This window comes from Dromiciops gliroides, chromosome 2 (genome assembly GCF_019393635.1).
Source record: "Dromiciops gliroides isolate mDroGli1 chromosome 2, mDroGli1.pri, whole genome shotgun sequence".
Classification (NCBI taxonomy): domain Eukaryota; kingdom Metazoa; phylum Chordata; class Mammalia; order Microbiotheria; family Microbiotheriidae; genus Dromiciops; species Dromiciops gliroides.
The window spans coordinates 261181641-261197403 of record NC_057862.1 but is presented as its reverse complement, the minus strand read 5'-3'; the positions used below and the strand labels follow the sequence as shown (position 1 = coordinate 261197403).

Genomic DNA, 15763 nt, shown 5'->3' with positions numbered 1-15763 from the left:
GGGGGGAGGGGGAAAGGCAGAGGTAAAATCCTACATGAAAGAAACAGGAAAAGGCTTATGGAGTAGGGGAAGAGATGGGGGAGGAGCAGGGCAATAAATGAATTTTACACTCAACAGAAAAGGCTCAAAGACCATAAACTCATCAGAGTTGCCTCAGGGAGGGATTAACATATACACCCAACTGGGTGGAGTAATCTATTTAATCTGGGCAGTAAATGAGTGTAACACTCATCAGAATTGGCTCAAAGACCTCAATCTCATCAGAATTGGCTCAAGGAGGGAATAAGTACACCCTCAATTGGGTGGAGTAATCTCTCTAACCCTGCAGGAAAATAGGAGGGAAAGGGGATAAAGAGAGAGGAGCAAAAGAATGAAGGGCAGATTGGGGGAGGGGACAGACAGAAGCAAATCCCTTTTGAAGAGGGATAGGATGAAAGAAGATGGATAATAGAATAAATATCATGGGGAAGGGAAGAGGATGAAAGGGAAACAGTTAACAATAGTAATCATGAAAAAGAGAAAAGGGGGAAAATTGCACAAAAAAAATTTATAACAACTCTCTGTGGTGGCTAAGAATTGAGAATCAAGGGAATGTCCATCAATTGAGGAATGACTGAAGAAGCTGTGGTATATGATTGTGGTGGAATGGTCTTGTGCTATAGGAAATGACAAACAGGATGATCCCAGAAAAACCTGGAAAGACTCATGAATTGATGTATAGTGAAGTGAGCAGAGCTGGGAGGACATTGTGCATAGTGACAGCTGTATTGTTCAAGGAGCAATTGTGAATGACTTAACTACTCTCAGCAATACAATGATCCAAGACAATTACAAGGGGCTAATGAGGAAGCATACTATCCACCCACATAGAAAGAGCACCTGTGGATTGTACATATATAACCTGGTTGTGATCTTGTGGAGGGGGGAGGAAAGGGAGGGAGAAAAATTTGGAACTCTAAATCTTATGAAAATGAGTGTTGAAAACTACCCTTATATGTAACTGGAAAAATAAAATAAATGTTTGTTGCAAAAAAAATTTTTTTTTTAATTCTAAAAAGGCAATTTGGAAATATGGCCCCAAATCAATAAACTGTTCAAATATCTTGGCCCAGAAATACTAATAGCAGGCCTATATTCCAAAGAGGTTAAAAAATAAAAGAAGAAGAAATTAACTCAGATATACAAAAAAAATATTTATAGCAGCAATCTTTGTCCATAGCACAGAACCAAAAGCTAAGAGGGAGGTACCCTCCAACTGGCAAAGAGCTGAATAAATTATGGTATATGAATACATTGGAATATTATGCCATAAGAAATAATAAAATAACAGTTTCAGAGAAACCTGGGAAGACTTGTATGAAATGATGCAGAGTAAAATGAGCAGGACCAGTAAAACAATTTATTATAACAACAATGACATAAAGACAAACGACTTGGAAAGATTTCAGAACTCTGATCCAATGCAATGACCAATCCTGACTCAAGGAGATGGATGATGAAGCATGCTACCCACTTCCTGACCAAAAGGTATTATATTCAAGACGGAATGAGAGAGAGTTTTGGATACCAACAATATGGGAAATCTGTTTGCTTGACTATGCACATTTGTTACAATGTTTTTTGTTTATTTGTTTGTCTTTAACATTTGTGAGGGAGGTGGTAGAAAGAAGGACTTCCTAAGGTAAGACCAGATTACCTGACTTAAGTCTTTAATGCAGCAAAAAGAGTCTAATTTACTTTCCAAGTTTGGTACTTTTAATGAAATAACCACATGATGGCAGCAGAGTTAAAACTATGAGGAAGGCTACCAGCCATCTGGGCCCTAGCTTCTTAAACTGTGGATGACAAGAAGTAACTGTGGAGATCGAGAAAAATTTGCCACCAGTAAAAGGTCATGCATACCTATGTTATATACCTTTATACCTGGGGTCATGCAAAAATTTCTCGGGTATAAAGGGGTCATGAGTGGAAAAAGCTTAAGAAGCTCCATTCTAGGCTAGGTCTGTTGGATAGGATTTAGTGTTGATAGAGATCTTAGAGATCTATTCTTAGTACAACCCCCTCTTTGGACAAATGAGGAAACCGAAGCTGAGAAGAAAATTACTGAGGATCACACAGCTTATAAATGGCACATCCAGGATTTTAGTAGAACAAGCAATTATTCAGCACCTACTATGTACCAGACACTGGTACATAGGTGGGAAAGATGGAAAGATTAAAAATGAAACAGGCCCTGCTCTCAAAGCACTTACACCTGACTGGCAGTAACAACATGCACACTTATTAAGTACAAATACAAGACTTTGTTTTGGTTTTGGTGAGAGGAAACACTAAGAGCTGTGGGACATAGGAGAAAGTGGCTCTTGACTGGATCTTTGTAGGAGGCTAGAGCCTTGAAAGTGAAAGGGAAGAGGGAGTGCATTCCAGGAACAGGGGGACAGCTTGGGCAAGTGCATCAATCAAGATGGAAGATGAAATGTCTCATGACAAACAGCAAGAAGGGTAGTTTGTAGAGTACTTTACAGAGTCTGGAAAAAGTCAAGATTGTGAAGGGCTTTAAATGTCAGAGTGTCAGATCAGTACATGATCCTAGAGGAGTTTGTTGAGCAGGGAAGGGGCATTTTCTGATCTGTGCTACAGAAATGTCACTTTGGCAGTTATGTGAGGTATGGATTAGAAAAGGTACAAACTGGAAACAGGGAGACAAAATAGAAAGCTATTACAGAAGAACTGGATGTTAACAACACAAATGCCCATTGATTGAGCAATGGATAAACAAAGTGTGGTATGTGAATATAATGAATTCTTATTGTGCTCTAAGAAATTATGAATGTGATGAAACCAAGAAACATAGATTAATATGAAGCATTACAGTGAAGTGGACAAGAAAACAATATATACAATGACAACAATATAAATGGGAAGAACACCCATACAACAATAAAAAGTGAACACTGTAAAATTGCAAGGGAAGGGGCAGCTAGATGGCGCAGTGGATAGAGCACTGGCCCTGGAGTCAGGAGTACCTGAGTTCAAATCCAGCCTCAGACACTTAACACTTACTAGCTGTGTGACCCTGGGCAAGTCACTTAACCCCAACTGCCTCACTAAAAAAACCAACCAAACAAACAAACAAACAAAAAAAAAAAATTGCAAGGGAAAAGCATGGCCCCAAAGAAGATAACAAAACACCCAACTTTACTCCTCTGCAGAAGTAGGAGGTCCATGGGTATGGCACATTGAATCTATTTCCAGACTTTTTTGATGTGATGATCAGTTTTCCTGATTACTTTCTCTTCTTCCTCTTTTTCTTTAAAAAAATGTTATATGGGGGCAGCTAGGTGATGCAGTGGATAAAGCACTAGCCCTGGATTCAGGAGGACCTGAGTTCAAATCCAGCCTCAAACACTTGACACTTACTAGCTGTGTGACCCTGGGCAAATCACTTAACCCTCACTGCCCCGGGGAAAAAAACAAAAAAAAAAACCCTGTTATATGGGATGACTCTGGGAGGTAGAGAGATTGAGATACCAGGAGAAATCCTAGTGCTGCCAAAATTCAAAGGATATTATTGGGGTTTTTTAAAGTAAATGTTGGGGCAGCTAGGTGGCACAGTGGATCGAGCACCAGCCCTGGATTCAGGAGGACCTGAGTTCAAATCTGACCTCAGACACTTGACACTTACTAGCTGTGTGACCCTGGACAAGTCACTTTTAACCCCAATTGCCTCACCAAAAAAAAAAAAAAATTAAGTAAATGTTGCAGAATTACAAAGAACAAACATATCCCCAAAGAAGAAATGAGACAATACTCCCCTTCCAACTTCCTCAGAGAGGTGGGAAGTACATGGGTATAGAACAATGCATGTGTGTTCAGACTTTTTCATTGTGCTGATCAATCTACTGGTTTTGCTCATTTTTTTTCCTCTTGTTTTTCTTTTTTTTTCTTCAAATATGTGATAGTTCTCTGGGAAATTAGGAAAAACGTAGGTGATATAAAAACAAAAGATGTCAAGGAAAACTCTGAGGCTGGAAACCTAGCTAAAAGGAAAGATTTGAACCTGAGTTTTGTGACAGCAAATCGAGTAACTTTTCCACTGTACTGCCAAGCCAAAAAGTTTAACCTGACAGCAGAATGGTCCCATCTGCCTGGTTAACAGTCTTTTGAACACATTACTTTCGCTGAATTTGTATTTGCTTTGTGACAATGAAGTCAGAGATGAAGGGCACATCCGGCCTCTGTACTCTGAAATACCTGGAGTGCTGTTAGTCTTTAGCAATTAACACAGGTTTCTCTCAATTTCCTACTAGCACCTTGTTCAATTTCACCCTCTCCCAGGTAAATTCCCACTTGCCCTTGCAAGGCCAATGACAGTCCCTGAAGAACTGCAATCACTTGCTCAGCTTACCTCCCTATTCAATAAACTACAGTGGCTCCCTAATGCCTCTAGGAGCTAATATAAAAGGCTCTATTTGGCACTCAAAGTCCTTCATAACCTAGTCTCCTCCTACCTTTCCAGTGTTGTGACACTGGCCTCCTGGCTGTTCCTCAAGACACTCCATCTAATGGCTCTGGGCATATTCTTTTGGTTGTCCCTCATGCCTAGAAATGCTCTCCCTCCTCTGCTCTCCACCAATAAAACCCTTTGATACTCAAACATTTGATTCCTACTCTAGGGAGTTTAAGAAAAAGAAAAAAACTATTAGCCTTAAGCTGTTGCCCTGTATCTGTCCAAGAGGCAGTTTCTCCTCTTAACATGGACACGAGGAGGTTAAATAGGGAGTATAAATTGAAAAGGAAGGGATTTGAAATTACATAGGACAGAAAGGCTTTCCAATATCTTTCAGAATGAAGTTTTTCTAATATGACTTTACTGTTCAGTATGAAGTTCATTCCTAGAAAAAATAGTATGGCAAAAACTAGGTATAGACCAACATCTTACACTACATACTGAAAGTAAAGTCAAAAGAGAAGGAAGGGGCAGCTAGGTGGCACAGTGGATAAAAGCACCGGCCCTGGATTCAGGAGGACGAGAGTTCAAATTTGACCTCAGACACTTGACATTTACTAGCTGTGTGACCCTGGGCAAGTCACTTAACCCTTATTGACTCATAATGGAAAATGCTCTCTACATCCAGAAAAAGAAACATGGAGCCTGAATGTGGATTGAAGCATACTATTTTCACTTTTGATGTTATTGTTGTTCTTTCTTGTGTTTTTTTTCCTTTTGTTCTTATTCTTCTCTCACCATATGACTAATATGGAAATGTTTAACATGATTCTAAAGTATAATCTATATCAGATTGCTTATTGGCTTTAGGAGGAGAGAGAAAAATTTGGAACTCAAAATCTTACAAAAATAAATGTTGAAAACCATCTTTACATGTAATTGGAAATAAATAAAATACTATATTTAAAAAAAAAGAAGTTAATTCCTAAAGTATAACATACTTAATACAAGAGTTCTCAAAAATCTTACTGAAGCTATTAAAGCTTAAAACTATACATAAGGGGGCGGCTAGATGGCGCAGTGGATAGAGCACTAGCCCTGGAGTCAGGAGTACCTGAGTTCAAATCCGGCCTCAGACACTTGACACTTACTAGCTGTGTGACCCTGGGCAAGTCACTTAACCCCAATTGCCTCACTACCAAAACCAAAACAAACAAACAAAAAAAACTATACATAAGATTTTTGGGTTAGCCTGTATTCCAAAAGAAGTTCAAATAAATATTTTAAAATCAAATAGAAGGGGGGCGGCTAGGTGGCACAGTGGATAGAGCACCGGCCCTGGAGTCAGGAGTACCTGGGTTCAAATCCGGCCTCAGACACTTAACACTTACTAGCTGTGTGACCCTGGGCAAGTCACTTAACCCCAATTGCCTCACTAAAAAAAAAAATCAAATAGAAGTTACTTTGTTTTTTGGTGGGGTCACATAGCTAGTAAGTGTCAAGTGTCTGAGGCCAGATTTGAACTCAGGTCCTCCTGAATCCAGGGCTCTATCCACTGTGCCATCTAGCTGCCCCCTAGAAGTTACTTTTAAAAATTATGTGTCATTTTGGATTATCCAGCCTTTCTTCCATTAGCTATGACTATTGAGAAATATGTACAATAGTAACTTAAATGTATTATTTTAAAATCAACAATTCCTTACAATCTTTACCTCATTTACCTCTAGTCAGAGACAATATTCTTCCCATGTCAATTTTCCTAATACCCCTTGAAGCACAATTTTTTTAAAAAACTTGCCCAATTTTTATGAGAATCTTTCTAAAACAGATTACATAATCCTGTCTCTAAAATAGATTCCATTTAACAGAATGTGCCTTGTAGAACACTAATATGACTGTCAGCTGCTATTATTTTCTTGATTACTCAGGGTTATCACCCATTCTTGTCCTGTGCTGCCCTCAACAGTTACCGAAATAGAAGGCTGTCTGCTCTTGTAACAACCCTTCTAGATTGCCATGCAGTTTGAGTCCTTGCCTCAGCTTTTTATAGGTTTATTTTTTTTTCTTGTCTCCTTCACTGTCAGACTGTCAAGCTGTCAATTGTTTAGAGCTTCCAATGAAGTTGCCTCTAACACAGCTCTTTCCCCCTGTTGCCTGCCACCCCCTTCTATTTGCTGTTTCTAATCTGCTGGTGGCTGGGAAAACCCCAGCCAGAACTAGCCGAGGTCCACTGGGGGCTTTGACCCAGAATACCAGGGCTGTGCAGTCAACACTGGCCAGCACCTTCGGGGTCCTGTGATATGGTAAGGGAAATATCTGCTAGGATCTCAGCCACATCTAGTTCCTTTCCTTAGAAGCTATGACAACAGTCCTAAAGATTTAAGTGGCTCTCGGCATCAAAGACTCAGGCATTTGACACAGCTTCCTGGTGCCCTAGATCTAAAAGCCCCCCTTGCTTCTGACCCCACACAGCTTCTACGTGCCCTGCTCAATCAATGCCACATCCTTTCCTTGCTCTGAATGGCCTTCCCTTGCCTAGTAAGGCCCCTTTGTTAGCCGTTAGGTGGAGGAGAAGTATCCATCCCATTTTAACCTGAGGTACCAGCCCATAGCCACAGGTCCCTCTCCAGCAGGACTGAATGTGGTTGTCCTCTTTATCCCCAGCCCCTTCAATCACCCTGCCTGGGGGCCAGTGCCACTGCCAGGAGCCTTGATGTAAAGGCAAAAGGGCAGCTTGCTTCTAGCTCCATGGGGTCACTCCCCACTATCATGCCCAAACAGTAAACTGAGTCCTAGCCCTCCCCAGTGCCCATCCTTCTCTGCCCTTCCTTTCCATTGTACCCTCTGAGAACCCTACTCTGCTATGCTGCAATGCATCTAGAATCAAAGGGCCTGAATTCAAATCCTGATTCTGCCACGTAACCTATGTGATCTCAGACAAGTCAATTAATCTTGCTCTAAAATGACCCCAGAACTCTCCTTTTCATATTCCTTCCATATTCTCAGGACCTAGGAAACCTAACTTTTTCCTGAAGACACTACATCCTGTGCACCCTCCTTATGCCCCCTGACACACACAGGTACTGTGCTTTCCTATCACTTCTTTTGCCACCATCATTAGCAACCACCTCACTTCCTTGAAGTTCATTCCATCCTAGCCAGAGCCTTGCTGCTGGCATCTACAGATCTCCAGGTCATTCTCCCTCTTCCCCAATAAGTCTGTTTTTGTTATTCAGTCGTTTCATCATGTCTGACTCTCCGTGATCCCATTTGGGGTTTTCTTCACAAAGATAGCATAGTAGTTTGCCATTTCCTTCTCCAGCTCATTTTATAGATGAGAAAACCGAGTCAAACAGAGTTAAGTGACTTGCCCAGGGTCACACAGCTAGTAAATCTCTGAGGTTGGATTTAATGAGTCTTCCTGACTCTAGACCCAGCACTCTGTCCACTGTACCACCTAGCTGCCCTAGTTTAGTACTCAGCTAACAGTCTTCTCCATCCCAAATCCTGTCCTCTGAAATATCCAGGCTTCCTAGTTCTTCAGTTTTCTCAATTTTTATTACCTTTTCTTCCAGTATACCTCAACCATACAAGATGGTCATAAATGAAACACCCCTTCTCTGCCCACCACTATCAGCTGAACTGAATTTACTCCAGGTGCCAAAATTCTTACTCATGGTTCTATGAAAACAAATAAAAGTGTGTTCGGGTTTTAAATAAAGTAACAGTAAATAAACTCTGAATATGCCCAAATGGCTCAACAAGAAATATAGTACCTTGCACATAGTAGGCACACAAATATTTACTGAATTAAATCTATTGGGGTTTTTACTTAGAGGCTTTTTGCTTACTTCCTGGGCTTGGCCATATTCTGGTTGGCTGAGTTTTTTTCCCATAAAAGTATTTTATTATTTTCCAGTTACATGTAGAGATAGTTTTCAACATTTGTTTTTATAAGATTTCTAGTTTCAAATTTTTCTCCCTTCCTCCCCTCCCTCCCCCCACCCCAAGACAGCAAGCAATCTGATATAGGTTATATATGTACAATCACACTAAACATTTCTGCATTAGTCATTCTGTGAAAGAAGAATCAGAGCAAAAAGGAAAAACCTCAAAAAAACCACAATAGAAATAGTATGGTTCAATCTGCATCCAGATTCCACAGTTGTTTTTTCTGGATTTGGAGAGCATTTTCCACCATGAGTCCCTTGGGACTATGTTGGACCATTGTATTGCTGAGAAGAGTCAAGTCTATCACAGTTGATCAACACATAATGTTGTTGATACTGTGTACAATGTTCTCCTGGTTCTGTTCATCTCACTGGCTGAATTTTTTCAATGATTTAATTTCCTCCTACATTAATCACAGTACCTATGTAGATATTAGGTAAATGACTAGTAACTATATACTCTGCTAAAAACCCCATTTTGGTCTAAGTCCAGTGTTAGTTTCTCTCTAATCTTATCCATCTACTTTTGAAAGAGATTAGTTAGAAAGGGAAGTTTTGGGAGGTTTTGGGGGTTTTGTTTTATTACTTACCCACTCACAGTCAATTCCAAGGACAGGACACTGTTCCAACTCCTTCCTGAGTAAGGACTCAACTCCTTCCCATTCCTCTCTCTCAGACACAGTCACCACCTTTTCTCCAAGGATCCTTTCCACTCGTGAGACATTAGGAACAACCAAGGGTGACAACAGTGGGTCTGTTTTTGTTGGGGCCAGTTCTTGGTTGTCAGCTCCTTCCTGCTGCTCTCTGGTGTAGCTGGTTTTGCCTCTCCATCGTTGGAAAACTTTCCATATGATCAGGCCTCCCACTGCAGTGCCCAGAAGGGTGGCCACTGCTGTAGCAACTATACTGTGTTTGGGCATCTTCCTGTCTCCTGCCACTTAAGAGAATATTTGGTTACCACCCCAAACTGCAAAACAAATGGGAAAAATACAACAAAAATGACAGCCTGAACACTTACAACAAAAACATTTCCTTCTTTGACCACACAAAGCTGACAATAACCAGGGTCAGGATGAGACAATATTGTCAACAGTTAAAGTTCTTCTTTACCCTTTCCTATCATACCACTGGTGGTGTGCTGCCCCCCACCCCATCCACCATTCACTGACTTCAGTTACCCAGTGCCTTGAAAACAGGAAATATTAATAACTTAAATCACAGAATTCAGAGCTGGAAGATGCTTTGGAGATGATCTAGTTCAATCTCTCCACTTTGCAGATGAAAAAACAGTCTCAGTGAGGCGAAGTGACTTGCCTCAATTCACATAGTAGTAAGTAGAAGGGGAAGATATGCGCATATCACCTGACTCCAATCCAGTGTTATCACTACATAGCTGTAAAAACTAAATGAGACGATGTATATCAAAGTATTCAATAACCATAAAGTTCCACATAAATTTAAACTAACCACAATAATAATATTGATTGGTGGATGAACTGCAGTCAATGGGACCATTGCTAGGCATTGCCATTTTAAACTTTAATATAATTATCAGAACTGTAATTTTATCATCCATGGAAAATTTAACAACCATACCTCAGGCATATCCCCAGCATGAAAAATAATGTCAAATCAACTAGGAGACAAATTCAGTTAAAGAACAAAGAGACCTAAGGCTTTGTGATAGGCAGCCTCACTGGGGTGAGGGCTAAGAGGTAGAACCCCCTTGTGGTAAAAGAAAAGAGAGGCCTTTAACACAATGAAGCAGCTAGAAAGGATGCCCACAGGGGCAGGGACAAGCTGGACAAAGAAGCCTTCATCCTATTTTACCTAATTATTCTTGCTAACTAGGTGTTATCTAGTGAAGGCATATTAAGTGTTTCTAGCACTCTGGTTAGAGTCTCAGTCCCTCCACTCTAATTCTATCTCTGACCAGTCAACCATTTGTTATTATATCAGACCCTGTGCTAAGCAGAGTAGATACAAAGAAAAAAGTGAAAATATCCCCTGCTCTCAAAGGAGATCAGCGGCATGAAAGCTTGCATCCCTAATTAAAAGGGATCATAGGCATTCATAAAGACCCATCCAGGGTCAGGTGGGAAAATATAATGGGTTATATAAAAAATAAAAATGGGTTAAATAAAAATGGCTAAGATCAGGTTGAAATCCAAAATAAGGGAGATTATTTTAAGCATTTATTGAGATCAAGTTACCAGATCCGTATGCCAAAACACTAAAAATCCCAAACGTCTACAACCAGTAAAAGAACTGGAGAAAGCTGAGCCAAGTCAGAATGAAAGTGGTGCCCTAGGCCTGGAAAAGTACAAGTGTTGTCCTAATTGCCCCAACCCCTCCAAAAAAAAATTGTGCAGGGGGGAAGACTAGTATCTTCAAACTATAGCCCTGTGAGCTTGACTGGACTTTTTTGATCATTTTCAAAGGGAAGCAGTTATCATTAAGAGTCAGCATGGGGGCAGCTGGGTGGCGCAGTGGATAGAGCATCAGCCCTGGATTCAGGAGTACCTGAGTTCAAATCCAGCCTCAGACACTTTAAACTTACTAGCTGTGTGACCCTAGGCAAGTCACTTAACCCCAATTGCCTCACCAAAAAAAAGAAGAAATACAAAAAAAGAGTCAGCATGACTTCATTAATAATAAGTCATGTAAATGGTCCAAGGATATGAAGAAGCAGTTCTCAAGAGAAGAAATTCAAGTGATCAATAGCCATATTAAAAAAAAAAAAGTGTTCCAGGTTACTAATAATCAGAGAACTACAAGTTAAAACAACTTTGATGTTCCACCTCACACCCATAAGATTAGCAAAGAATACTAGAAAGGAACATGACAAATACTGAAGAGGCTTTGGGACAACAGGCATACTAATCAAGCTGTGGATGGAGATAGGAATTGGTCTGGTCATTCTGAAAAGCAATTTTGAACAGTCCCTAAAAACTCACTCAATTATACATACACTTTGATTTGGTAAGACCACTCCCAAGCCAAGTCTATCTCAAAGAAATCAAAAAAAGAAAGGACGTGTGTGGGTGTGCGTGTGGGTGTGCCTGCGAGTGTGAGCGTGTGTGAGTTTATGTGTGTTTATAGCAGCTCTTTTTAGAGTGGCAAAGACTAGGAATGGTTCTGTTCTGTTTTGAATATGAAAATGCTCATCTTATTTGTTTTTTTAAATTCAGATCTTTAAAAAAGAATAAATAATAACGAACTAACCTCATTTCCTTTTCTGACAGGGTTACTAGAATGGAAGATAAGGGAAGTAACATAAATATAATTTACCTAGATTTCAGCAAGGCAATTCACAAAGTATTTCATTTCTGCCTTTCAGAATCTCTGGTTTCCTTGGGCTCAACTAGAGCAACACCTTCTACAACAGGCCTTTCCTGATCCCCCAGTTTCTGGAGCCTTCTCCTCCAATTACTATGTGTCTATTTGCATACACATATATGTACAAGTGGAATTCCTGCCTAGTTTAAAAATTCGTTGAGGGAAAGGGTTATTTCATTTTTGTCTTTGTATCTCTAGCACATACCTGTCACATAGCAGACACTCAATAAATTCTTACTTATTGCTCCTATTCCCCTCCTTTTCATTTCGAGTAGGGCTTGTTTCATTATTTTTATTCCAGAGCCTATAGTACAGTTCCTGGAACACTGTTGGTACTTAATAATTACTTGTTCATTGATTAAGATCACTAATACCTTTTCCTCCTACATTAACTCTTTGGGAGCCATGCCAAAGTAGACTCATTGAGTTTAATCTGACTCCCCCAGATCTTGTTCACAAAAATTGTTTTCTAGCTATACTTCCTGTAGTCAATTTTTTGTACAATTGATGTTCTGAAGTATAGGACTTTACTTTTATCCTTACTGAATTTCAACTTATTGAATTCTGCTCAGGGTATCCCTTACAGTTAACAATTTAGCAAAACCTGTTTAAAAAAAAAAAGGAAAACACAATATAAGACCAACACATTTAACTTTTCCAGAAAATAACTTCGAATTCTCCAAGAAAAAGTTAGTACATTTTATAAGCATAGACCCTGTGACTGAAGATATACCACAAAAAGGTTACTGACAGTAAGAAAAGATACCTATTAACAAAAATATTCATAGCTGGATTTATTGCAATAATAAAAAATTGGACAAACATATGTGCTCAACTATATAAATATAATGGAACATTACCTTATTTTAAAGAAAATGAAGAATACAGAGAACCTTGGGAAGCCTAGTAAGAATAAGTATGATCTAGATTCCAGCTTCTAGAACTGTGGCTTGCAACCCTATATGGGGCCGAGTGAATGTGGGGGTCTTGAAAAATTTGGCAACAGTAAAAGGTTATGTATAAATTTTATATACCTATATACCCAGATCCTGTAAAAATTGCTTGGATGAAAAGGGGTCAAGAGTGGAAAAAGTTTAAGAAGCCTGGATACAGATGAAAGTAGGTTGGTTGACTGAAGAAAAATTTGCACGAAAAACACAAAGAAAACAACTGAGACTTCAAAACTCTGATCCAGTCAGTGACCAATTAAGACTTTAGAATAGGAAAGGTAAAGATAGTCTCACTCTCAACAGAAGTGGTAGAATACTATAACTTTATATAGCCTATAAATGAGGCTTATGTTGTCAGGCAGACCAATATGTAGATTTATTTTGCTTAACTGTATTTCTTTGTTCCAAAGGAACTTTCAACTGGGGGTGGGATAAGGAGGAAGGGCAGTCTCTGGGAAAAGACAATGACATGGGGGGAAAAAGCATCAATAAAATGTTTTTTCAAAGAATGAGAACACCTGTATGCAGTGACACAGAAAAGAAAAACAGAGACAAAAGAATATTGGTGAAAAAATCATGAGATCGCTGTCCACCTCCCGACAAAGAGGTTATATTTTCAAGCTTAAGAAGGAAACGTGTGTGAATAAGGACAATGTGGGATTTTGTTTTGCTTGACCCTGAATATTTATTAAAAGGGGTTTGTGTTTCTTCTTTTTTTTCTTTTCAATAAGAATAGATGGGAGAGAAAATAAAGGCTCGATAACTGAAAAATGCAAAAAAAAAACAACCCAAGTTTAATCATAGGATTATAGATTTAGGACTAGAAGGGACCTAAGTAATCATGTTTCCACACCTTCATTTTACAGTTGAGGAAGCAGGGGCCCAAAGAGTGACTAGCCCAAGATGACACAATCTATCGGCTGGTAGAGTCAGGATTTGAACCATTTGACCCTAAATCTATGTCATTTCATTGGGGTGTGAGAGAAAGCTATGTCTGTTACATACCCCACGTTAAACCAAAATGCCTTGTTTAGCTCTACTTAAACCACAGTTGCTGTTTTTCCTCTTTGAAAAGTTCCAAATATTTTTGTCAGAATTGACAAAACACCAATGACAACAATTCCAATTACTTGCTTAGTAATTTGAATTATTATTTAGTTTTATAACTAAAAGAGACCTTAGAAGCTATCTAGTCTAACCCTTTCACTTCATACATGAGAAAACTAACACTCAGAAAGAGCCAAATGAGTGCCCAAAACAAAAGAAATATCAAACTGGCAGAGCCAGTGATATGAAGCTAGGCTTGTCTGGCTCCAAATTCAGTGCCGTTTCCAAATGTATTTATTATCATTACATAGTAGTCAATCAACAAACATTAAACAACTACTAAGTCTCCCTAGAGGAAGGAGATTCTTATAGCCCAATGGAATTTTCTGTCATCTTCCATCCTGGATGAAAAAGAAAGAAATCATGTATAATATGCCCACTTTTCCATACCATGAAAATAGAGCATAAAGATGTAAGGGATGTCAGCATGTGGAAATGGGTACACAGTCGGTTCTTTCCACAGAGACAATCAATGGAGTAGGGAGGATTTAAAATTAGCAATAACATCGAATCTGGGCTAGTAGGGCAAACTGAAATGCTGCTGAGATACAGCTCTTTAATCAGATCAGGAACTGGAAGGAGTCATTAAGACTAGGGCATGGGAAAAGATCCAGGAGATTCAGGAAAAATAGATGGAGTGTGAGTGAATGAGGAGCACAAGGGAATGGAAAGGGAACACTCTGAAACCTGGCTTCCTGAGCGCATCCAAAGCGTAGATGACCTGATCCTAGGCAGGAAGAAATGACTTCAGGTGTTCTAGGAATGAGCTTCCCTCCCCGAGTTGAGGCGGGTGGGGGGGGGGGGGGAGAAGAACCAGAGGATTCGGGAAACATAAATGGTGTGTCTGTGACCAAGGAGTGCAGGGGAATGGAGAGGGCATATCTCTGGAACGAGAGTCCCTGAGTACTTCCCTGGTGGAGATGAGCTGATCTCAGGCAGGTAGAGATGACTCCAGGTGTTCCGAGGACCCAGCGTCCCTCCCCAAGCTTGGGGGAAGGAGGGGTGAGTCCAGGAGTCTCGGAAGATACGGGAGTATATGAGTGACGGGTGCAGGGGAATAGAGAGGGCACACCTCTGGAACGGGACTCCCTCCTTCCCAGAAGGGGATGACCTGATTTCAGCCAGGTAGGGACAACTCCAGGTGTTCGAGTACCTAGCCTCCCTCCAGAGCTTGGAAAAAAAGACTCAGAGGATTCGGGAAATGTAAATGGTGCGTGTGATTGAGGGGTGCAAGAGCATGGAAGGGAAGGCGCACCTCTGGAACAGGACTGCCGAAGTACCTGGCAGGTAGGGATGACTGCAGGTGCTCGAAGAGCCCGCCTCCCTCCTGGGGCTTGGGCGGGATGTGGGGACAAGGGCGCAGAGGTCCAGTGGCCGCCCCAGCAGGCGGGGTCCCGCGTGGGAAAGGGGGTGGCTAGGGGAGGGGATGGGAGGGGGGGACCCAAAGAGATCGGCTTATGAAGCCTAGGAGGGAGTTGGGGGTGGGGCGGGTCCCGCCCCTAGCGGAGGAGGGCCGGGGCCCCTTCTAGGCAGGCGGCCCGCAGCCCTCCCATCCCTGTCTCCTCCCACATAGCGGGCTCCCGGCAGCGCGGGCTCCAGGACTAAGACACTTACCGGTAGGGAGCTAGCAGAGACGTCAGGCGGACTTGTGGCGGGACAGCTGGAACCTCTGCCTCCGCGTGCCTCCCCCTGGCATCCGCTCCGGCTGGAACCACTTCCGCCGGCCGGCCTTGGGAGAGAAGTGGGACTGTGGAGGCGGTACTTATGGCGCATCTTCCGCGCGGTGGGCGGCGCCATGTTGTACGGCAACGCGTGCCCGTCCGGACATCAGGACTGGTTGTCCTGGCGTCCGTCTGGGAAGCGCCGAAGTTTGCGCTGAGTAGTACGAATGGAAAGCTCTTTCTGATAGGGCTTTCTTTTTAGGGAGAAGACGCTTCAAAAGATTGCCAAGTAAGGTGTAACAGCTA

General features: G+C 41.2%; 1 protein-coding gene across 3 annotated transcripts in view; it reads right to left on the bottom strand.

Moving 5' to 3' along the window:
* Positions 1-15526, bottom strand: part of EXD2 (exonuclease 3'-5' domain containing 2) — a 33335-nt gene extending 17809 nt beyond the window's left edge. Inside the window, exons 1-2 of one of the 3 annotated variants that reach the window (XM_043981401.1) lie at positions 15411-15526; positions 8991-9367 (exon numbers count right to left, since the gene is read on the bottom strand). In XM_043981401.1, coding sequence (XP_043837336.1) covers positions 8991-9320 — 330 coding nt within the window. In that variant the 5' untranslated portion in view covers positions 9321-9367; positions 15411-15526. The remainder of the gene's footprint in view (positions 1-8990; positions 9368-15410) is intronic. The other 2 variants (XM_043981403.1, XM_043981404.1) reach the window with 2 other exon arrangements.
* Between the last annotated feature and the right edge of the window lie 237 nt (positions 15527-15763).